The sequence below is a fragment of the Melozone crissalis genome, unplaced genomic scaffold (assembly GCF_028551555.1).
Source record: "Melozone crissalis strain CALT ecotype California unplaced genomic scaffold, PUWL_Pcris_2 ptg000007l_1, whole genome shotgun sequence".
Classification (NCBI taxonomy): domain Eukaryota; kingdom Metazoa; phylum Chordata; class Aves; order Passeriformes; family Passerellidae; genus Melozone; species Melozone crissalis.
The window spans coordinates 10,829,422-10,854,503 of record NW_026535785.1 but is presented as its reverse complement, the minus strand read 5'-3'; the positions used below and the strand labels follow the sequence as shown (position 1 = coordinate 10,854,503).

The window sequence follows — 25,082 nt, the reverse complement described above, 5'->3', positions numbered from 1 at the left end:
ACTGTGAAATACAGATCCCAACTAACTCCTGTTTTTTGGATTCTGAGTCTGAGTCAGCAGAGATTTTTAACACCAAGATCTCCTGGTTCACTGACCACTGTGACTGGCACAGAGATAAATCAAAACCAAACTGAGGAATGAGATGCGTCTGCCTTTCAGTCAGTGTGGCTCTGCTGCCTCCAGTTTATTTGGTTAGGCTGTGTGTGCAGAATTTCCTAAAGAAATATGAATGATTCTTTGAAGTCTGATGGTCTAAACAGTTTAATAACCACTCATTTAGATAAACTTCCAAACTTGATATAAGAAACAATTCCCACAAGGGGGAATTCAGGTTTGACAGAGGTGTCTCCTCCAATGCCTGATTATCCTTTCTTTTCTGTTGTGCTCCCTGTTTCTGGTCTGAACTTGTCCAGCATTTCAGACCCTGAATTTTGCTAATTGTTGCCTGCCAACTTAACATTTAGATGGTAGCTTTCTGTTCCCCATGTGGCTTATTTTGGAGACTGTGAACAAAGCAAAGCCTTCAAGCTTCAAAATTAACCAAGTCTGAATTGTTCACTATGAGGTGTTTCTTTAAATGACTTTTGTTGAAAAAAACCCCTTTTTCAGCAAACCAAATAGCAATATCTTTCTTTAATTTATATGTCAAAATTCAATCCAACAATTTTTCATTAATAGTTGTCTTATTACAAAGTTGAGTCAACAACTGTAGTATTTAGGTTTTCTAAGTGAGTGTTTCCATCATTTAACTGAGGTGTAATGCATGCAAAGTTAGGAAATTAGTATGTAATAAATACAAACCAATGTCTGTGCATTTATTACAAGATTTTATGACTCTTAGAATCATAAAATACCAGGTTGGAAGGGAGCCTCAAGGATTCTCTGGTCCAGCTCTGTAAAATGTTACAAATTGTACTGCACCTCACTGAATACACTCATACAAATTTTATGTTAAATTGATGTGCATAATGTGATCTCCAGTTTTTATATCCCTTAAAATACATTGTTAAGTGATGCAACTGTATTAATATTGTTCTCCTGTGTGTCTTCAAATCTGACTAAGTTGTGCTGCTTTGGAAAGATGTTGAGAGTGAACTCATTGTAACCATGATCACACATCAGTGATGGTTACCTTTAAATTGTTTGGGGAGAGGCGGAAGAATTCCACCAAGCTTCTGCTCAAGGCCTCCTCTAGTGAGCAATGTTGGAGGGAAAATCTGAGTTGATCATGTCCTTGAAAAGGGCAAAGCACAAAGATGGAAGAGCAGAGGCAGGGAGCACCAGGCAAGAAGTCTGGTGCTGCTTCTGCTGCAGGAGCCCAGGGAACTGGCATAGCCCTTCCTTTGGTGCATTTTTTGGCAGTGATTTTATTAATTGTGGCACATGCTCTCAATAATTACCTTGCTGATGCCTCCTTTAAAATGCATAATCTGTGTGCCTGGTGAAATGTGACTAAGAGAAAAGTGTTCCTGGAATACATTTCCTTTTATCTGTAAGGCTTTAAACCACCTTCCTGTCTTTTCATTCCGCAGTGAAGAATAAGTTATGCATTCTGCAAATATGCATATGATGTCTTGGAGGGCTGTAAAGGTCTTCAGATTTCACCAAGTTGTAAGTGCTTTTAGACTTTCATAGTGCTTATTGTGCTAATAAAACTCTGGAAAATAATTTGGTTCTGTAAAAATACCAAGAATCAACAATTTTGTAATGGCCTGTGAAGATGTTCAAATACTGTGTAATGGGCATGACAGCTACAGTATGTGAAATTTAATGCTCTAGCTCCTTATTGATCTTCCTTGTAGCCCATTGCATGGCACATGCATTTGCACTTAACACCTGCTCTTTCTGCATTAACACTATCTTCTGCAGTGTCACCAAGGGCAGGCTAGAAGCTGCATTTGATGCTAAGCTGAAGTATTTAAGGAAATATCTATATTTTTTTCATATCCTTTTTACTTCACTTTTGACTGCTTTATTTTCTGGATGATATTTTAATACTTGGAGTTTTTTCCCCCCTTTTAAAAGTGTTCCTATTAAACATTGGTTGCTTCTACCATTACTTATCAATATATATATATAGAGACCAACAAGTCTTGCCAGGCTTGTTATTTTCTGGAAATGATGAAAAACTGCAAGAAAATTTAGTTCATCTTTGATTTTGCTGAAAAATTGTGTCAGTGTGACATGCCAGTGTTTGTGTTGGAAAATTCTTTGTCTATATCTACAGAAGGTATGAGCTTGTTGCAAAGGTTCTGAATCTGCATTTCAAGCTCTCAGCCCTTGGGTTTCAGTCTGGAGGTCCTTGGTCTGTTCTGTGGTTATTGGTCAATGTGTTTGCTCTTACTTTGCTACGTCAATTAGATATTGAATCCCAGTGAGGTTTGTACAATTCCACATTGCAGATATGCAATATTTCCGAAAATAAGGTGGAGATTCGTAGTGTTTCTTTCTGATTCCTTGAGGCCATCAGGGATAAATAGCACCATGTCAGCATTATTTTCCATTCTTGAGCATAATATGCGGCTCCTAAGGCTACAGAGATCTAGTGCCATGTTTCCTGGTAATGGATTTCCATGGAAGTTAGGGACCATCAATATCTTCATGTCATTAGAACACAAAATGAGCAGCAACACCAAATGTATCGCTGCTGTGACATTAACCCTTGTTATAGTTTTTATTTTATCTGTCTTTATTATTTATTGAATCTTGTCTATCAAGTACTGTTGCTTAGTATTTCACAGCTGGTCAAACCCCCTTGGTTTCTTGGCACTGGGTGGGTAGGGATGTTTTTGTTAAATCATGCAGAATCAGTTATTGGTAACAGTCACTAAGGTTTCTACCTGCTGACTCTTTGGAGCTGAGCTGGTTAAGAATTGCTAGATTAAGAAATCTGTTCTCAGAATCTATTTGCTATCTTTTAGAAATGATGCAATGAATGAGATGCAGACATACCTCTTCATCTGTGTCCTTATTTGTTCATAAGGATTCAGAGCCATGTTGAACTAAACCCTGTCTTAGTTGTGTTTCCTTAAGTACATGTATGATCTTGTGTCCATGTGTATAAGAAGAAATTAAGAACTGGAGTTCTGGGTAAAATTTGCTAATTTCAAAGTTTAAATGGTCTTGCTTTTCCCCTAATACACAGAGCTGACCCATTTACTAACTGGTACCTGCTGCAGGAGGATGCACAAATGCTGGCGGGAACAAGATGTGAGTGATGATACCAAGATGCTTGCAGTGATGGTAGAAGAAGTAGAAGTTTATTCAAATATACAGAGGGGCCTTAGGGACATTTTGTCAGCCCAGTGTCTGTGTTTGAACTATTTATTACTTCATATTTTTATTATTATTACTTACAGTGCTAATCCATGTGTGACAAATCTACACTCAGCTAGGTAAGGAAATTGCCAGTTCTGTTCCATTAACAGCCCCTGGCCAAAGGAACAATGTTCCTGTAGGTTAAAACAACAATTAAGGGGCCCTTAACACTTCAAGATGGGGAAAGAGGGGATACTGGCAGCAGTATTTTCACACATTGCTGAGCTGCTTCAATGCATAAATTAACTCTTGGTTCAGTTACATCAGTGCAGTGTGTTGTGCATATGCATGACTGGTCTGTGTGTGTGAACCAAAACCTGGGCCTGTTGATTTATGAGAAAGGGTAAGAGAGGTTGAAATTAGTAAGCAAAGCCAAACAGTACCTTTGCAGCAGGGAATATCAAACAGTCTTTGTGACAGCTACTCACAGATGCTGATGTAAGACCTGAGGAGGCCCTGGCACGGCAGTGGATTGTTCATTACGTAATTTTTTTCATGCCCAGGTCACTTGAACTGCATTTTGTTACTTCTGTAGCTGGAGCTGTTTGTGCAGTGGAAGAACAGTATTCACTGTGGTTATATTAAATAATGAGTATAATTTATTGTAGTATAATTAGCAAGTGGATATATGGGGCAGGAAATATTGCTAGACCATTGCGGATATTTTTAGTATGAGTTTATATAGAATAATAATAATAATAATCATTCATATTTTTGCCCTTAATATAAAATGTTTTTTACTTATATTAGGGGGGCAAGGAGAGCAGCTTGTGGTATGCAGTGTGGTACAGTATGGTCATATGTCTGTCTACCAGTATTTTTGGGAGGTTGTATTGTAGAATGTGACACAGACAAGGTTTTTGGTAAGTCTTGAATGTAATGAAGAGTAGACTGGCAATATAACATTTTCATGTCAGTAAAGGGCGTTGTAAAATTGGCCAGTCCCTTAAGATCTTTTGATGAGTAGAGTTTACAGAAATAATTTGAAGAAAAAAACCCTCTGAAATCTAATATATGTGATAATGGAGAAAAAAAGCTGTAATGGTACATTTAGGATGTATTTTTTATTACTCTAGGTTCATTTCTGACATAACTTGTTTTAGTGAACCACTTGAATGATCTTGGTAGCTATGAAGTTTTAATAGCTAACACTTGGAAAGCCTTGTAGTTTAAACAAATGTCAACTTCAAAATCACATTCCTTCCTTAAGAAACTATCCCAGTTTTATTTTTTATAAAAAACCTTACATGTGAAAGGCTGTTAGAAGGTAATGTTTTAGAAGTTCCTGTAAAGTGGTGACTTTTTTCTTGATGGGGTCTTAGTACTGTGTCACAAAATTTTTGCTATATGTTTAATCTTCCTCCTTTATAAAATTATTTATTAAGCATTTTAGAGCACTGACCCTTTGCTTCATGCAGGATTTGAAAGAAATCAATGTTTTACTAGAGTTGATTAAAGAAAAGAATGAAAGAGAAACACAAGCCCTAATGGACATTCTTATGTGGGTAAAAAAAGGTAATAGGAAGGAGAGATTTTTGAGAAACCAAAGGTTTACATCTGAAATGTGATTCAGATCTTTCTTTCATGCCAATAGGCATTACCAGGCATTCTAAACCTGGTAACCTTTTGGAAAATAAAAGACTGTTGGGAAAAACTGTTGGAATAGGAGATTATACTTTCTTATGCTTTGAATAATGTCTCTTTTTTTATGATCTGTCCCTGAAATTTCTGCGAAAACATTGGGCTACATTAAAAACAACAACAAAAAAATCAATTGTTTTGCTAGTTCTGGTCTCAAGTAGTCTCAGAAGTGTAAAAACTGCAGCAGACAGTTAGCAAACTTTTTAAGATGAAAAAATGGGCAATGTTTTAAGAACTTCTGATGAGAGGAGTTGGTGCAGAGGGGCTGTTGTAGGCTGGGGGCGGAGATGATGTTCCAGAGCTCTCAGCACTGTCACCTCTTTGCTGTGCTTCTGTTACTTCTCTTGCTCTGTGACATACAAGGCACCACTTCTCTTGCTAGGAAAAAGAAACAATTACATGTATAGTGATTGAGAGATTCCAATTATTAATATTCCACTTGCTGAATTTTACAACTGTCTCAATAATCTTATTTATTATTAATGAATGAGCGGAGATTAATGTCTGCAGGATGTTCATTTTGCACCCTAAAACTGGGCATTTGTGTTTCTGATCTTTATTGAAGAGTCACTTAAAATAGCTCCACCAACACTCACAGCAGCCCATAAAATAAGTATTTACAGTGTTTTTTGCCTTTCTGAAGGCCCAAGATGAACACTTAACAAAGTTTCTAAAACAGTGCAGTGTGTGGTGACAGGGATCGTGCACAACAGATTTTCTTTCATGTCTTGGCATCACTAATGTCTGTGTAAGAATCACATTGCTTTTTAAAACATGAAAAACATAATCTTGCTATCTGAACAAACTGTTATGCTGCTGATAATTTTTAAAATTTAAAAAACAGATTTAGAAAAATGCTTTTTAAGAAGCCTGACACCTTCAAGTAAAGGCATTTTTTTAGTTTTTACTGAGGGGGTTATGTGTTTGGAGAACCAATAAACAATGCTTAAGTAACACTGCTTAGACTTTCACATCAGCCAGCTGGTATAGCCAGATACTCAGTTTTCTTTTCTTTTTTTCCTACTTTTTGGAGGTATTTGTGAGTAGCTTGATGTTTTTGACATCTGTGTGACAGCTTCTTGCATAAGAGATGAGCAGCATGTTCTACCACCCAGCTGTGTGTATTAGTCTGCACATCAAGCTGAAGAGCAGCACTTAGCCAGATCTGACAATCAAATGTGAACTACTACTACCTATACACAAGAGTGCATTTTAATGTTGTGTGCTTTTTGCCAAGAGCCTGATACTTGACAAAGAAATTGTCAGAATCTCTCTTCTTCCTGCCTTTTTTTTTTCTTCCCACTGATGTGAGTCCATGTTAAAATATCTTATTTTTTCCCCTGCAGTTTAATATGGTTTATCTTACAGATAGCAAAGCCAGTCTAATGTTTTCAGCAATTTCATGTTAATAAAATTCTGGCAAGCTTTTGGTAATTGAGGAATGTAATTGTTTTAGAAAATGCAGGAAATCAGTGTGTCATTTTCTGCCAACTTAATCTGAAGTTACAATCTGCTGGGTTTCACCAATGACTTCATGTCAACATCCCAACAACCTGTCCCCAAAGAAAACGGAGGACATAAAGAAATTACAGCACTACGTCAGAAATGTCAGTGCTGCTCTTCTCAGGCTTGTTAGGAATTGGTGCTCAGCACATTGTGAGTGTGGAGATGAGTGGGAGCCACCTGCTCTGACTGTAGTTTGACTGATCTGTGAACCTTAAAATCCTCTACACTTCCACCTGACTTTAAGCCTCTGTTGCCTTTCTTGATGCTTAAATTTGAGTAAAAGGAATTCATTGTCACAGAATGCACAGTTATATCCATAGTTCAGCTTTCCTTGTTTATGTGTTTGCTATAAGCCAGGAGTTAGTTAATACATGAAATGTTTTCTCTTCCTTTTTTAAATAGTAGTGTCTGAAGAGGAAAGATCTGGTTTCACCTTGTTTTGAACTTGGTTTTATGAAAGTGTTAGTCATACCTTTTTATTTACTTACTGTTTCCCTTTGTATTATACCCTTAAAATTCTTTTTAAAACAGAATTCCATTTCCATCTGTTCTTTCTCTTACAACATAAAAATATTGAGTTGTTTCTTGTGCTAGCGTTTATGTAGTTGAAAATATTGCAATCAAAATAAGAATTTGAGTCCTGTTATATATTTAAGCATTATGGCAGATACAGTTTTATGGTCTTTGAGTTGCAAGTAAGTTGAAATTTGTTAATAATCAAAGTTTGTAAAAAGCAATCCTCGCAATCTAAAAGAAAGAAGTAGAGGAAGGAGTTTGTTAATCTTCTAGGTCAGAACTTCCACTGTAATAATTTTTACACTGTGGTTAAGCTATACTTTAATTGAGTTAATGATGAGTTAGTCTGTGAGTAGATAAGGATGAATGGATCTGTCATGGATCAGGATTGTTTTATTCCAGAGATTCTGGTGGCATGTTCCACACATCACTTGGACTTGGCAAATTATTAACACAATTAATTGTATAGTGCCACAAAAAATCTTATTTTGATTAATAAAAACCTGAAAAATACAATTTGGAGAGACATCAGGCTTTTATCCTACCAATTCATTAGTGATCACACTGAGTAACTATTGGTGGAGATGCTCTCAGTCTAAACCAGAAGTAAAAATGGAGTTCAGAGAATGAGGGAACAGAGGAAACCTGTTTTTACAGCAGCTGGTTCTTTGTGTACTCCCAACATCAAACTGGATTTATGGCTGTCTCTAGGGTGGCAGGTCTTGAGGATGGCATTTAAAATATGGTCAGGCTGTGAGGGCTTTGGGCTACAGTAGATTGTGCTTTCCTTTTCTTTCATAAACTCTTGCAGGAAATATTTTAGAGTACCCCCAACATTGGGCCTTATTGTTTTAATGAAGTGGTCATTGAGCCCTTTGATGAAATGTGAGCTTTGTACCCATTGACTGCACAAATTGAAGTAAAAAAATTATGAAAGGAAACAAGAAATGAATGTGTAGTTATAAAGTAGGCATAGGTCTGAAGAACATAAGGCAGAGATGAATTTGGATCAGTGTAACAAGGACTGATACCTAAAAAAGAACCTGGGAGTAAAAGAAGTCATGAGCTCTAAAACTGTCTAAACTGAATTGCTGCTTTGTAAGGAGAGAAGTCCCCCTTATTTTTTTTTTTTGGTTTTACTTATTTAATTTTCCAGATTTGAAGGTAGTAAGAGAAGTAATTGCACCTGGTTTTGCCATTGAAATACAACTACTTTTATACTTCTCTGTTTATATCTTGGTTTTTAAGTGTAATTTTCTGTTTGAATTTTGCTCCTCCAAAACAGAAGAAAAAACTTCTTGAAGAACTTGGGGAGAACAGACTTCCATATCTGACGCCAGCCGACGCTGATTTCCACCAGCTGGTAATGTATTTCTTTTAAATCATTTTAAACTAAAATGGCTGCTTGCACTGAACAACAAATAAATCTTCCTTCAAAGAGACACTGTGAAATCTGATATGAAAAAAGGTATCCTGATAGCTGATAATGCACTTCCAGGTGGAGTGGAATAAGATCTCTAGAACTGGGATGATCTAGATGATCTCTAGAACTTGCTGAACTTTATTTTTATGTGTGTGCCCTCACTACAAGTAATGTATAACATTTAATCACAGCTTTTCATGCTTTGGTGAAGCAAAATAAATGTCACCATTCCTTTAATTTATTTTTTCAGAGTGGTGAAGAGATCTTTATAGCTCCTGTTTGGCAAAATAGGGGGAATATTAACGTAGAAATTTCAAGTATGAGGAGCTTAATTCTACTTTCCAGCAATAAGGAATTGTTAATTCTTGGCTTGCAAAACAAACTGTGGAAATGGAATGCCTCAAATGAAACCAAACAGAGGGATCAGGCCCAGTAGCCACATGAGCAGTAAACCAAGTGAGTGTATGCAAGAATATAGTGAATAAATAGAATTTTCTGCATCTGTCTTGGATCTTTCTAGATCAGCTACAGAATTCAGGGTAGGTTCAATCAGATCAAATTGGATCATGGTGAGAGAAAAAGCATAAGGAATAACCTGGCTGTTTGAAGAGCTCCAGTGACCATGCTCACATTACACAACACAGGAGTGGTGCCTGCCTTGTGTTGATACATGGCTCAAAGATGTGCAAGTGTAGAGGAGCTGGGAGAATTTATAAGAGTAACAGCAGATGGATTTTATTATTTCTTCTTTTTATACACAAAAACCCCAACACATTCTTTTCAGTCTTAAACTGAATGCTCATGAAGAAATTCTTCCCCCTTGTAAGAAGTGTGCAGCTGACTTTTCCTCCATCCTAGTCCTGTTACATCCCCTCCTGTTTGTTCTCTTCTGCCTCTGATGCTGCCAAGAGCTGCTGTGCCCAGCATCTTTTTCATATCTTTGTAAATTCAGCTTCTCCTGGTGCTGATGTGAAAAGAGAAGGTGGCATCTCATTTGCTCAGGGTCAGTAACCCATAAGTACAGAAGACAATGGGAACAAGATAAGCAGTAAAATCACACCTGTTCAAATCCTTAATAAATTTTCGATAGATTCTTTTTGCAAATATAGAATTATACTTTTTATGTAGTGTATGTGTGATGCTAGATATTTTAAGTCTATAGACTAATCATAAGCATCACAAACACCTTTTGAAGTCTGTGGTGGTTATGAAATGTTCATGGAATCACAGCTGTAGAAATTGCAAGTTCCAGGGTGCTTAAATGCACTACAGCTGGAGAGGAAAAGAGAGCTTGAAGACAACAAATCAGCAAAGTAAAATTTCACATACAGTTTAGTTTTATAGGCTGTCTTTCCTGGACAGACCTGCCCTATTCCTTGAAGGATCTATCTCTTATGAAACAGTACTCTTTGAACATGTTGGAAAAGTTAGGTAGGGTTGGTATGGAAGTGTACAGCCTGAACAGAAGTAAGAAATTCCATCACAAGCAAAACTTCCACTGACATCCTCTTTCCATGTGTTTTTCCTGATAACGGATTTTGGAAATGGGCCCCAAGCCATCAGCTGAAACAATGTAATGTTTAAAGCCAGTACAGAACAAGAAGGGGGCTGTAACAAGGGAGTTCACAAATATTTGAAGTACAGACTATAATTTCATGATGCACATGGTGGTTTGCTTATCAAGGGTCCTTGTTGCTGATTCCTAATTTTATTCTGTCACTCAAGTCCATAGGGTGGTTCTCTGTGTTGAGTATCACCATCAAAAAGTGAAAGCATGTTTAAAATTTTGTGTAATAGTCACAACAAGGTTTGAACATCAAATGTGGTTGGTTTTTTTTCTGTACTCTGGTTGCCTGTAATGCTGCCACTTCTTTCAGAGTGAGCAGTGAGCTGACCTTTAGTACTGGCTGTCAGAGTTACAACACAGAGTACATGATTGCTGCCCTCCCCACCCCCCAAAACAACAAGGTGTCCAGTGTGAGCCCAGCAGTCACCCCGTGTTCTGATCCTGTAATTCTTTCCTCATGGAGGGCACAGCACAGGCACTGCTTGGGGATTTATAGAAGACCAGGCTGTTTTCATGTGATGTGTCAGAAATGTGTTTCCACTTCCTGATTTCTTTTGAGATACCTTAATGATAAAATAGTTCTTAAGCATGTGATCTTAAAGCACAACCCAAAGGTAACAGGCCTCTGACTTGGCTGGCAGCAAAATGTGCAAAGCATTACCTCTGCCGCTCAGGAGGGGAATACAATGTTGTTTCCTTTGTAAAACCTGTGTTCTTCCTTTCTAGTGCATGTTTTCAGGGATTTCATTGCTTTACGTCATATTGTTATTTCCCTCCTTCTGTTTCTAATAATTGTTGGGAATTTTGTGTGTGTGATTAATGTCAGAAATTCAGTGTATTTATATTTCCATATAAATGGTTTAAAAGTATATACTATTAGTGACTGTTTAAATACACCATAATAGCATATGTAATGTGGTATGAGTATGTCCAGTGTACAGAATTATTTAAAGAAATACTGAGGTACTGCTATAGAACTGCTAGAGCTCTTTCTTTCATACAAGGCTTTTGCACAATGAAAGAAATAATAAAGAATAATCTTTATATGTCACAACATAGAATATTCTGGCATTCTTAAGTAACATTATGAAAGAATATTTATGATTCCCATCAGCCTATACCTTCACATCTGACTGTAGCCTATAGCTCCAAGTGCTGAATTTACACTTACTAATTTCATTAGTTGTTGTTTTTAAGGACTTTCTTCACTGTACTGTTCAAAGGCTGGAGATACACAGCACTGATAGAAACAAAAGGGGCAGTTCAGGACCTCTAAAGGAATGATTTCAGGCTTTTGACAAGCTCGGGTGAATGTAGTTTTTCAAGTTTGGATTCATTTCTTTGAATGCAAGCTGTGATCTTGTGTTCTGGGGTTGTAGAGGGACCTTCACACAGATCTGGGACTGTTTTCAAGCTTTGCTGTTTGAAGCTAAGCATGTAAATACAATTGTCAGAAATTATTGTCTGTAGATGCTGTTACAGGGGTTCATTTTCCTCTCTCTAGGAAGCTGGTTTTTGGAACCATAAGATTGTATAAAGAAAAGGAGTTAACTTCACTGTAAAAATTTACAAGGAATAGTGGAGAGGTTTATAGATAAACCAAGATTTATTATATGTAATCATTATTTTTAAAATAGGCTTCCTTTTATGTTCTCCTTTTTAGTAGAAACAAATGATCCTATAAAGCCAGCTCTTCAGTGTTATAGGATAACAGTGCATTATGATGCAAAAATCTGTTTTCATGCAGTGGAAAATGTGAATACTTACTGCCTGGTTTGTATTTTTTAAGGGCACGTTCTTTGGATTTTAAAATTAATTTCCTGAAAGGCAGGTTCAAATGAGACTTGGAAGTAGATAGTGCTGGTAAAGTGGGTTTGAGTTGTGCCAGAAGGAGCTCACAGATGGGTTGTAGGTCCGTGTGGTGTTTTGTGCCGGTGACTTTTATTTGTCTTTTTAAGAGCACTTTGAACATAAGCTATTAGACTAATAAAAGTTTTGGCAGATCACTTTTATGCATCCATGTGCTTTTGACCCATTGCCTAATGCCTTCAGATTTCAGTCTACCTTAATATGTGTCCCCACACCACCATCAGTACCTACCTTTTCTCCAGACTCCCAAATAATTTCTGGACAAAAGGAAATAGGTGCGGTGAGTCCTCAGGAGCTTCACAAATGATAATTGATGCCTGATACACTCACATTACAGCCCCTCCCTTAGTAGGGCACTAGTGTGCATCTGTTTCTTTTATTTATCTATTAATTTTAATGAAATACGTAAGAACCCACTCTCTTAAAGAAGTTATTCCCCAGCCTTTGTCCAGTTTGACAGACAGTCTCAGCAGTAGTTGAAGCAGATTTACAGGCAACCAATAAAAGGTGTGATTATGTGATACTCACTTCCTTAGAAAGCCAGATTAACAAAATAAAATTATCCAAGCCTTCCTGGAGTGGGAAGCAGCACTGTGCATGCAAAGCACGAAGCTGCTGATTAGCAGAGTTGTACCTTGCTGGGAGTTGCTGCCTCCACACACTGCTGGGTTCTGAGCTCCAGCTGATACCAGGGCTGGTGTGGTCACAAGAGGATATGAGGGAAAAGGACACTACAGGTAGGGAGCTGGGGAAGCAATAACTTTGGACATTTTCTGTTATCAAAAGAGAGCTTTCATATAAAATGAGAGATAATTGGCAGGAACCGAGGAATGTGAAAATAGAAAGCACCAGAATGTTAGCAGTGTATTTAAAAAAAATGTACATTTTGATTTTGTTATTTTTTCCCTGAAAAGTATTGTTAGATAAAGCTAATTGAGTGTATCATGTAGCCCTCTAAATTTCTGTACATCAGGATGAAACTGAAGGGTCTTTGCAACCATTACAAAAAGAGGAATTGCTTTTTGACTGCTGGATATTCTGTTGTTTATATACTTTAAAGTGTCGTTATCTACAGATTCATCAGATGAGCTGTATGTTCTGCTGAGTTGTTCTAGAGTCTTTGTATTTATTTATTTAGAGATTTGTTCTGCTTTAAACCACTGGTACATATCCACAGCTTGTGCAATATACTGAAATATGAAAATAAAGTAACAAGTGCTGGCATCCATACCTTCACCACATTCTAGACTCATTCTTGTTAACTTGACAGTTTTGCCTTGTCTTGAAATATCTTGACTCCTGTAAAAAGAATAATTATTTTCCTCTTATTGCTGTTTGGTTTTTGTTTTTCCTCCTTTAGTGGAAGACCAAGTATTCCAAGCTGATCTTCAGGAAATCTGATACAGTACCTGAAGATCTCCACCAAATGGTACAGGAAAGCTTTCTGGCCTTGCGAGAGCACAACTGTTTCTTTCAAGATCTTGTGAGGATCAAAGGAAAAGACTTCCTTACTCCAGTGTCTCGTATATTAATTGGAAACCCAGGATGCACTTATAAATACTTGAACACAAGATTATTTACAGTTCCTTGGCCTACACAAAGTTATGACATAAAATATTGCAGTCCTCAGATACATGATGCTTGTAAAGCATTAATGAGACTTAATGACTACATGCATATTGAAACGGTCAAGGCATTACAAGGACAAAATTTGCTTGAGAACAAAGAAATTAAAGATACTACTGTAATAGATAGGAAGCAAAGTTTTGCTTCTTCTCTAACTGAGCAAGAATCTGTTTCAAAAGATCAAAGCAGTGTTTGTGTATCAGAGGATGACCGAAGTCTAAAGAACAGAACATCTTATAATTTGACTTTATTAAATTATATGGATCCCTTACAAATGCTGTACTTGAAACAAGAGCCTTACTTTGGAATGGGGAGCATGGCAGTGAGCTGGCACCATGATGAGAACCTGGTGGAAAGGTCAGCAGTGGCTGTGTACAGTTACAGCTGTGAAGGTGAGTGGTGGAACCTGACCAGTCACAAAAGTCCCTGAAGCTCTCCTGTGTTCTTTGTATGTATGGACATAAGCACACCTGCATTTTGTTCTAGGCTTGTCACGTGCTTCTGAATGCACTGTGGTACCTTTTGTATTGAAGTCTTATCTTTATTACCTCCAAAACCTGTACAAAATACCTGTGTTTACTGCAGCTGGCTTAGCAGTTGTTCTCTAACTAGATTTAAACATTGGTATAATTAATTCTCTGATTAAGAGCCAAGAAAATAAAAATCTGTCAAATAGCTTTCTTCAGAAAATGCATGTGCCTGTTTTCTATCCTGTAAAATGTTTCACTGTGGTTGGGATCACCATTTTTATAGTGTTATTTATCATATACAGAGTTGCTTTGCTTTATGCTGATTTTACTACTCTTCTTTCTTTGGAAATATCATTTTCAGTTGGTTTTGGATAGAAGTATTACTGTATTTACTTAGAAATATATGCATTTTGTCTAGGTTTGCTGTAGTGTTAATGTGTGTTTTATGGAGGAGTTGCCAACATTTCTCTAGCTGGGAAGAGTGGGCGCTTTGCATTAAAACAACTCTTGTCTGACAGACTTTGCAGGCTCTTGCTTATTTCAAAATGAATTGCATACAGCATTTAGGGGTGGTGGTGGTAAAAGTGCAGTTGAAGCATCATTAAATATTTAATTTTTAGTTTAAGGTACCTGCCCCATTTTTATTGTTATTTAAGAGCAAACATGAGGATTTTCTTGTTTGTTTTTTTTTCCCCTAAAAATGCTTGAACAAAGGCTTGGATATTTTTTTAAAGACTCTTGGGTTTTGCAAACATAAGATTAGAATTTAGAACCTTGATTTGAATTAGCAAATTTTCTGTTATGTTTCATCACTCACAATGGATTTTTTCTTCTTCCAAAAATCCTATGATGTTTGCTTCAGAACAGGGGAAGAATTTGCATTGACTTCAGTAGGTTTTGGCTACAAGACTGTGATATAAAAGTGATAGTTTATACTCCCATGTGCATTCTCTTATTGGTTTTGTTATTAGTTTTGAAACTCATTGTCACTTTGTTACTTAATGTACAACTGAAGTAATATTATTTACATTTTCCTGGATGTTAAACATCAACTGGCTTAGCAAATTGAGTTGAAGAGATTTCCTGACTGGTAAAAGTGTAATTTTCCTCATGAACTTCTTTCTGTCCTATTTGTCAGTGGTGTGAAGTAGATGTGTTGGGGTTTTTTCCATTGCTACTGTAGAGAAGTTTTTTTTCAGTAGGATTTTAAGTTAAAGAAACGTAAAAATAAACTTGAAGTAATAATGCTGTGTATGAGGATTTATTGTAGTATGCCTAAAACTTTTTTTACTTTAACATAAAGTTTGCTTATGGAGGGGTAAAAAAGTGAGTCCTTTAAGTTCAGAGAGTTATAAATTAATAAAAATGAAAGCTGCTAAGTTTATTCATAAGTCATCAGTTGATTTTGTTTCTTTTTTTTAGTAAGTTAAATAAGTAAAAATTATGGTGTTTTAAAATCATTGCAAATTCTGTAGAAGATTTGATTGATGTGGGTAGATAGAAATATTTTATATATTTAGGCTAAAAGTTATTTTGGTATCCATGGACAATAATTTTTTTGTTGAATACTAAGTTTTTTTCATAAATACACTTACAATTGAAAGTTTGTATTTTTTTCTGTAAAGTTTGGAAATAGACAGGAAAACAGAAAACAAGGTCTTTCTAGTAAATTGATTGATTTTTCTATTATTAAAAAAAAATTAAAAGTCACTACTTGAAATTCTTCTGGTTTTGCATTGCTCAGGTTGGGTTTTTGAGCTTTAGAGGGAGTTTCAGGTGTCTGCCATGGCAGTGGGGCATTGTGGAGAGATGTCCTGCAGTCCCTGTCTGTGTGCCAGCAGTGCCCTCCCATCTGTGCTCAGGGTTGTCATTGTATCTCCCTAAAGCAATGACCTGCTTATTCATAAACTGGAGGAAATGGATCCTGTTTGTACTTAGGAGTGTGGTTTTGTAACTGAAGTGTTGGTAAATATCTCTTTGTGTTGAAGTATTGTACCCAGTGCATCCAAGAGGATTTGATTTTGGAGAAGTAGATTGTCTGTTTTGCTCTTCTGATTTTCTGCTTACAGCCTTCCAATGCTGATGGTTATAAGCTCATCAATGTTTACAATATTATTCTTTCCAGTTCTGTATAATGTCAGTGTTTTGATGGTTTCTGCAACTTACAAAGACTTTCAATATTTCCTATATTACCAGGTCTCCATAACTGTGAAACATGAGGATGTCAACATCTCTTTGAACAATATTGTTATATCTTTGTGGAATCATGTCTTGACTTTTTATTTTCCATAAATATGTTTAGTTTTTGTGCTGACATCTTTTATTAGTACTTACTCCATTAATTTGTTTAGTATTGAGTTAGCATTGAATTCTCAGTGTAGTGTAAAAAGACTGTCACAGAATCACTACAGAATACATAATAAAAAGAGTAGTTGTGGTCAGAATTTCCTTGTTGGAGCTATTTTTCCTTAGAAGATGTAGCTGAGCTGGATTAGTAATTTTCTGGGAGAAAACACTGATTGAGTGGGAAATGCAAACACAAATTAAGCATGTTGATTTTTGTTGGAACTGGCTTGGTTCGTTTTTCTGCCAGGTCTTGCATGTTTATTTTGTCAGCTCTCGATTCCTCAAATCCCCAGTGGACACTGAGGGTCTGTGGCAGCCTTGGCAGTGGGAGCTCAGGCTTCCAGAGCTGCAGGGCTGGTGCTGCCCTGCCCTGCTGCAAATGCACAGTCCCCAGGTTGTCAGATTTTGGGCAGCAGCAGCCCTTGGAGTCAAGCAGTCTTACTGAGCTCTGGCAGCTCTGTCAGACTGTTTAGAGATGCACAACTCAGGTTATGTGGTTTTCTTTTTACTTTCATTTACGCCTTTATATCAGTGTTTGTTTTGTACCTACTTACTGGATTAAATAGCATTAAAACAGATACTACTGTAATTGAAACAACTTGTTTTCTTGTTCATTTGTTCATTGTTTGATGCCATAATGAAAATTTCATGTTTGAAACTTTGATCAGTGTTAATTGGAGTAGAAGCAGTTTTCAATATGCCAGAAAAGAAATTTAGACATCAACATAACGATATTGGAACAAGCTGATATTCTAATTGGTATCAGTGTTTATTTTCTTGTTTCCAGTGTAAAACTCTTTCGAAGCAACTTCAAATGAAGTACAATTCTAACAACAAAATAAGGTAAACATTTAGCTTGATGCTTTTACTTACATTGCATTAGGTTAAGAGTAGGTTGTCAGGTGATGAGAATAAAAATTTGAGAGGTTTCCTTTTAGTGTGTATGCTGCATGAAAGTGCATGAGTGGTAGTCATATGCAGAACTGAATAGGTTACAGAATGTGTGTTCAATTATACTGCCACTAACAGTATTTGGAATTAATTTACATTTCAAAATTTATCAAGGAACGGGAATTTCAAATTTTGACCAATTCAGCATTTTTAATAACACATTAGCTTACAAGTATCCTATCACCTGAGAGCATGAAGGTAAAATAGTTGTTCAGGATTTTACTATAGTAAGCTAATAACTCATATTTACTTTGTGTTGCAGTTATAAAAGTGAATTGCAATCCAGTAGAATAAGGGCATTTTCAAAAACTGGATTTTATCCATGAGAAGTTCCTAATGACTAGCTTTCCATCAGGTCAGTGTAAGTTTTGTAGGAAGTTTTATTACTTAGCAGAGCGCTAGTTGGTTCTAAAGATGCTCTTTGAAGTAGAGACTTGTTTCAGTAACAAACTTACAGGAGATGGAAAAAAATGTAAACACTTGAAGTGTGTCCATCTTTCTCTTACCTGGATTTCCCACAGAGGAAGAGATTAGGTAAGTAGCTTTCTCTAGATTCTTTACCATATCTAGTTTGTTTTCTTGCTGTGTAACTCTTGAACTTCTACACAACTGGCACTGTCTGCTGACAAGGCAATGTTAAAAGGTTTAACAAACTTATTGTTAGTTGCAGTGGTGACTAATCTTCAAGGACCTTTTGTGCTTGTTTCTTTTGTGAAATGCTAGTTTTATGTTTTTACTCTGTGAAGTTAGGAGCAGCATCCTGGCACGTAGCCTAACAATGGCTATTTCATTTAATTGGGAATAAAAGGAATTGAGATGTACTACAGATGTATATTTCCCTACCATATTAAAAAAAATTCTGAAACTACAAAAGTTGTTCTGCACTGAAGTCAATCTAACTTTGTAGTTGACAATAATCCTCTTTATGTCGTGCTTAATGGATAAAAGTCATGGAGTAGATGCTTTTTGGAATAATTGGAATAATTTCTAATGTCAATAATATAACATAAATATTACTTGTTGAAATAACAAAAATTGTATGTAGAAATTTTTATCTTACTTTTAAAGAAATGGGTAAGTGCATGAAATGGTCACAGCTCTAACTTGTAGGGTCTGACCAGTTTGATTTATGTTCTGAAAGTCACAAATTTTTAATGATCCACTAAATTTCACAATAATATATTAGAATCCCTGTTTTCTAAAAAGAAATCATCACTTGAATAGACTGTTGTGGGTTGTGGGGTCTCTTTTAAACATCTTCTCACTGATCAAATACAGCCTTTCCTTCAGAAGTGAAGGGATGACTCAGTATTATTTGTTCTTATTTTCATGCTTTTGTTCCTGATTTATGTGGATACAGCATTCCAAACATGAATCGATAAGAACATTGTCGGCAAAATCTTATGTTTTTTTGGTTTTGTGAAAGTCAGTTGCAAGAAAAATTTAAATGTTAAGAGAATTTAATCTCTTATACTATGGCTTTTCAGTAATGAGGTAGAGGAAGTAACTTTGGTAGATACTTCTTTCCCATCAGCTGCTGAGAAGCAAAGCATGTTCTTCTTCTTTCACTTCTTGCATGTAACACATATAAATTGCTATTGAAAAACACTGATAATTTATGTATTTTTTAATTGAGGAATATGTGCCCAAATTACTTTACATTCTGCAAAAAATCAATTTGTAAAAAAAAAATATAACAATGGTCAGTTGGATTTAATGTTAACGTAAATGCTTACAGTCCTTGTTCTTAGCAATGTGTTGGCAGTGATTCTATTTTCTTAAAAAATGGTATGTAAGGTTACATTTAGGATATAATTTGGCATTACAGCTTGACTTGAATAGAGATCATTTAGTTTTCAGAGCATCAAAAAGTCTCAAACTCTGGAAGATTTTGGAGCCAAATAGCAAAGAAACCTTTCAATGCTACTTTTACTTTCTGTGCTCTGAAACAATAACCAAAGTAGTTCCAGGAAAACAAGTTTCATATTGTTCTGAACCTAACCCTGACCCAAACCTGATAAGATCAGATCTTAGTGCTGGAACATCTCTGAAATTTGAGCTGTCTCATTAAAAGCATAATGCTGTGGCCAATTTTCTGCAGCTACATTCTCTCTTTCATGGGTCTACCATAATTACAGGTTTGATGAGGTTTTGTTATGCTGTGGTAAGATCTTACTTCATTGCACCATTTTATTTGGGATTCCAGCTTAAAGGTTTCTTGCAGGCCCAAGTCTGTAAATCTCTGCTGACCAGAATTCAAATCTGCACATAGTTTTGTTGTACTACCATTAAATACTTTATACTTGACCATTTCTGTATGGCTTACTACAGAATACATTTGTGTTCTTAAGGTGATGGATATGTGATCCATGATTTATTCACATGATTTATTCTCAAATACTTATGATTTAGATGCATCCAAATGTTTTCACTTACATGGCAACTGTAATTATATCAATAAATGTACAGCATCCAATCATTCTTGAGGTGTCATAGAGAATTTAATGAAAACTTATTTTTATGTAAAAGTTTGTCAGGATATGCCACAAATGTTAAGGTGTCTCTTTTTCCCTTGCTCTCAGTTTCAAGGTAGCTTGCATTTAAAAGCAAGTAGCAGCTTGCTTCCATTTGTTACCAAAATAACATGGTAGGAGCAATCAGTTTCAATTGCTGCTGATAATTATAAAGTGCAATAATTGAGAATATAGACAAAAGGAGACTGTGAGCTGTATTTGAACTCAGTACTTAAGCAATAAAAAATTTATCAAACTGCAAAAAATAAGTCATTTTAACGAGCACATTCCAAAGGTGCTGGATTTATGAGGAGACCCCAGGAAACTTTGATTGAAATTGCTGTCTCTGATTGTAGTTCTATATTTTATTGGTGCCATATTGTGAACAGTGCTGCTGCCAAAGTGAATGGGAAGGCAGCATAGCAGAGAGAGTTAACCCAGAAAGGTTACTTCTTTTTATAATATCCATGATGTATTGCATTAAAAATGCCTTGAAAGCCATCCTATTTGCAGTTTTCAGAAAACATTTTTCTTAAATTAAGTTACGATTTATCTGAACAGGGTAGAAAATATGAAAGGCCCTTGAAGAGTTTAGTATTGATTTTTCTGAGTATTTGCTAGCTCTTGTTTTCTCATTTGTGTGCTCCTTGATGGAAGGGCCTAGAGCTGCTCCTGAGCCAGAGCTTCAGCAGAGCACTGTACCAGAGAAGGGAGGGAACTTGGGGACTGAAAGAATTTTCACTTAAGAACATTTAGATTTGGCTCTTTAATTGGCTTTGTCTCTTTGCTTCCTGAATTTAGATAATAAATTGTCTTATTTTTCTAAAAGCTGCCCCTAGCTAAACAACCTGCAGTAACCATGTGAGATAACGGACATAAATATTTTAAAATTGTGAGCTTGTGGTCACACTTTGTGTGTGCCTCTTATAAAAACAGCTATACATCTTTATATTTTTCTTCTAGAATTTACTTAAGACAAAGGTTTTGAAAGTTATTACATGAAAGCACATTTCAAGTAGACAGTGAAATGGACACAGTTGCTAAGTTCTAAGCAAGAGTTGGGCATGGTGCATAGTTAAATTCTAACTCTTCTCTGCTGTTCTGTGCCAGGTACTTATTAAAACTTCATCCCTCCTCTGTCAAAATGCACTGTTACTTTAGCTGTAAAACTGTTACACCATAGCTCCCAAATACCTTGTTATAAATGCTGACTGTATCTTTCAATTTATACTGCAGTGAAGTAAGCTTATGAAAATAGTTCTGAGGGATTAAGCTCTAAATACTATTTCTGTGCAGTGGATTATTTTTTCCCCAAGCTCAACGCGTTCATGTTGCATAATGATAAGAAAAGTGTTGTGACAAATGCATTGAAGCTTCATTGGCTCTTGCACATGTTATCTAGCATGTTTGACTAGTAATTTTGAGAAAAGAATGACAGAGATGTTTCCAAGATTTGCTTTGTTGGTCTAGACTGTGTTTTGTAACCATTCTTTCGCCTTTGCCTCAGTTTATGATTTAGTGAAATAGCAAGTACATAAACAAATGAAATTTCTCCTAAAATGTTTTGGCAGTTTATGACTTGAAATTCTTTCAGAAGTTATCTGTTGTTATATCAGTGTTGCTGAATTTTTGGGTTTTTTTTTCTTCCATGCTCGCAGTTTTAGTAATGAAAAAAAAAAAATTAGTGATGCTTAACTAAAATTCCCCTTACATGTGCTTAAGAGTTTCAGAAAACCTTAAGTCCATTAAAAGCCTTGACTTGATTAGCCTTGGTAGTTAAAGTAACTTAAAGTTTTCATCTTGGTTAAGTTGGTTGGAAAAAAATTCTTGATCTCGTATGGCTTTTGTTTTTCCTTTACCTGTTGCATACTTTTGAATTTGGAGTGATGATTATAGCAAGTGGAGACTGTAGAATCTTTAAGCCTATTAAGATTGTACTAGTATGGGATACCTTTAAGTCTAAACCAGATTTTTTATTTATCATTCTTACCTGTTCCCTCATTTTTGTCGTCTCTTTCTCTCTCTCAAGATTCAGCTGTACAAGAAAGCAGCGAGCAGCAGCTGAAGGGAAGAGACCCAGCTGTTTGGCACGTGGGCTTGAAGGTGGCATGGGACATAGAGACACCTGGCTTGGCAGTGCCACTTCACCAAGGAGACATCTACTTGATGCTCGGTAATTTTCAAGGACTAAGAAGTGGAACTTTCTGTTGAAAATAGAGAAAATTACACTTATGTTAAAATAAGTTACCATATCTTCCTTACAGTTAGGACTTTTTTTGTTTAGAAAATCATGAAATCTGGCTGAAGTATACAGTCAATTCCTCCTACTCTGCCTACTTCCAGAGTATTTTTGGGAACTTTTTTCCTTAATGTTTCTTTCACTTTTCAGCTGAGAAAGAAATGGTCTTTTTTCACCGTTTCTGTCTGTTGTGCAGTCAGAATTACTAGTTCAAGTTAGACTTCAGGCCGTAACTAGAATTTCCCCAGATCTTGCCATCAGTTGTGCTCTATCTGTCCCATCCTTGTATTTCTAGATTCTTTTTGTATTATTGATGCAGTTTTTCTGAGCATCTCTCAAGTTCCTGTTCTTCAGCTTGGCTTAGCAATTGACACCTGTATTATGTAAGATGTGAATTAATGTCTTAAAGTTTTCTGGTACCACGGTCCTTGAGGTTTCAGTCATGATGCCAATCTGTGGATATTTTATTAGTCACCAGTTTTACACATGACACTTCTCTCCTTCTGCTACTATGTCTACATTCAAACATGCTGTTTTCGAGCAGTGGGATTATACTAAGATCATAATGAACACAGCTGTCTTACTCCAAGAATGAGTCTCAATGTCTCAAGCGTAGAGGATTAAGAAAAGAAAATTAAATTGAGTTAATTTGCTTGAGCAGCTGAGCTCATGTGCTAACGTTTATCCATTGAAAGAAACGAAGTGAGAGCTGTTGTTAAGATTTGTTGACACAAAATCTGTTGCTTTCTCTTTTGGCTTCTGTTTCTCTTGGCTATAATTTTTGTTAAAATAAATTTAGTTATAAATCACACAAAAACAATAACAAGGTTTCTGACAACATTGTGTTGGCCTATTTAGTGTCTTGGCTTGACAGACATAATTTTTGAAGACCAAGAACACTTGCAGAGCTCCCTACTTCTGTGATTGTGACTTGGAAGGCACATTCTGTGAAATGTCCCTAGAATGACTTGTCACACTCCCAGCTTTATGGGCAGAACAGTCTTTTGAACTTTACCTTTCACAGTTTATATCCTAAGACCAATTCCTTTTATAGTCCATCATAAAAACCACGTAGCATTCCTTGTTCTTAGTTATCTCATCAAATCTTCTGCACTGCCATCAGGGAAGTGTTGTGCCGAAGTACTGGACTAACTGTGCTCTCAAGAATGTTCAGACATGGAAAGATCAGGTGTTAAGATGTGAGATCCTTTGGCATAGTGGTCTGGATGTGCCTCCCTTTTTTGTAAGGGTATGAAGTAGAAGCCTAGAAGGAAAGAGGGGCAGTGAAAATGAAGCTTAAGTGGCAGCTAAACATTGCTAGAAAGGTTATTATAATCAGTTTTTGTGCAATAGCAGTTAGGGCATCAAGTAAACTTCTTATGTAATCCTTCCTGACTGGAAACTTTGAGCATATAGAGCAATGCTGGCCAAGAGATTCAGAAGGTATTTAATAAAAGAAGGGGACTGACTTTAGTATTTTTATTGCAAAATACTGTAGATTGTAGTTGATTGAGTTACCAGATCATAAGGGTGTTTTTTATTCCCTAGTGGAATTTATAAAGTGACTGAAGTATTTTCAGAGATCCTATATGAAGGGTAGATCAGAAAGTTAGTTTATTTAATGAGTAACATCATGAGCATGTTTAGATGGAAACAAAGGATATATTAAACATTCTTTTGAAGATGATGTGTAAATCACTTTCTTATTAGTACTTTTGAAGAGCTACAGATTTGAGCTCTGTAGGCCAGGTGTTATTTTAATCTCTTCTGCATTTCCATAGTCTTTGTGTTTCTTTTCAATTACTTGGGGAAAAAATTACTCTTCTAAATAGTCTTAGAGGGTATTCTCAAAATGGCCATTTTATTAGGTTTCTTTGTGTAGCAGAATTGCCTGTATCATTTTGACTTGGAGTGAAAGACAATATACGGAAACATATATAGTTCCAGTACATTTTTTACTGTTCAGATTTTTTGTACTAACTTTTAAGAGAGGGTATCTTGAAGATGCCAACTAAAAGACAAAATATGAAAACTCTGTAAAAAAAGAAACTGGGCAGTAATAAAGAAAAGGAGGTTCATTTGTCTTATGCTTTTGTACATGCTGCATTCCAGAACCTCATTTCTGTAAGCAGAGTCCTCTTGGTGGCATTATGTTAAAAGCAGTGGCAGAATGGAAGACATCCAGAAAACAGAAGATGGAGGAGTCCTGCAGCTGGTGGTGGTTCCTGTACAGGCACTGATTGATAGGACTGGGAGGGTTGGTTGTGACCACCAGTGACTCACCCACCCCAGCACAGAACTCAGCCACTCTGTAGGTCTGTCCTTCCAGTTGTTGGAGTGGTGTTGTGTTACTGCTTTATGTGAATGTTGAAAATGCTGAAACATCACATTCAACATGTTGTTTATAATTTAAAAGTCAGGTCCTATCAATTCCTGTACCTGTAATACCACTAGTATTTCCTGTGGTACGCACAAATCTATGTAAGAAACTGTGGTAACTGGGTATTTCTTACAATAACGTGCAATTACAGTAACTTGTAAATCAAGATCAATGGGTATAGCAAAGTAACAAAAAAAACCCTTTTTTTTTTTTTTTCTTTTTAGCATTTCTAGTGGATATTTCATAATGTTTCTGTTCCTCTCTTCATTGGCTTTATAAATGATTTTTGTTATTCTGGGGAGAAATTAAGTAAAATGTCTTATAATTTAAATTTACATCTTCCTTCTCAGCAGCCCTCTTCAGATGAAGTCATGAGCCATAATTTAGATGTGTTTTAATACTGAACATAAGGTGATCACATCAATTCTTCTTTTAAGCTATTACAATAACATAAATTTATTTTATTAAGCAAAACCAACAAAAATTCAAAATTACTTTCAGTAAGACATATTGTTAAATAATTTTTTAGGCTTTTCTTAATATGAAGAAAAAAGTCTGGTGAATGGCTGCAAGTCTGCTGCCTAAAAATTCAAATCTAAACTTTATATCACTCATGAAACGGAAACACTTTAGCTCAATTTAGAATAATATATTGGTCTGCAGAGGAAGCGCACACTGAACCCTGCTGTCTCAAGTACACAGCGAAGGGGTGTCTAA

The 25,082-nt window shown here is 36.1% G+C and overlaps 1 protein-coding gene across 1 annotated transcript in view; it reads left to right on the top strand.

Annotated features, from left to right (window-relative positions):
- FTO (FTO alpha-ketoglutarate dependent dioxygenase) overlaps nucleotides 1–25,082 on the top strand; it is a 223,985-nt gene that overhangs the window by 31,447 nt on the left and 167,456 nt on the right. The window contains exons 2-4 of the mRNA XM_054296237.1: nucleotides 8,267–8,344; nucleotides 13,201–13,858; nucleotides 21,776–21,919. Coding sequence (XP_054152212.1) covers nucleotides 8,267–8,344; nucleotides 13,201–13,858; nucleotides 21,776–21,919 — 880 coding nt within the window. The remainder of the gene's footprint in view (nucleotides 1–8,266; nucleotides 8,345–13,200; nucleotides 13,859–21,775; nucleotides 21,920–25,082) is intronic.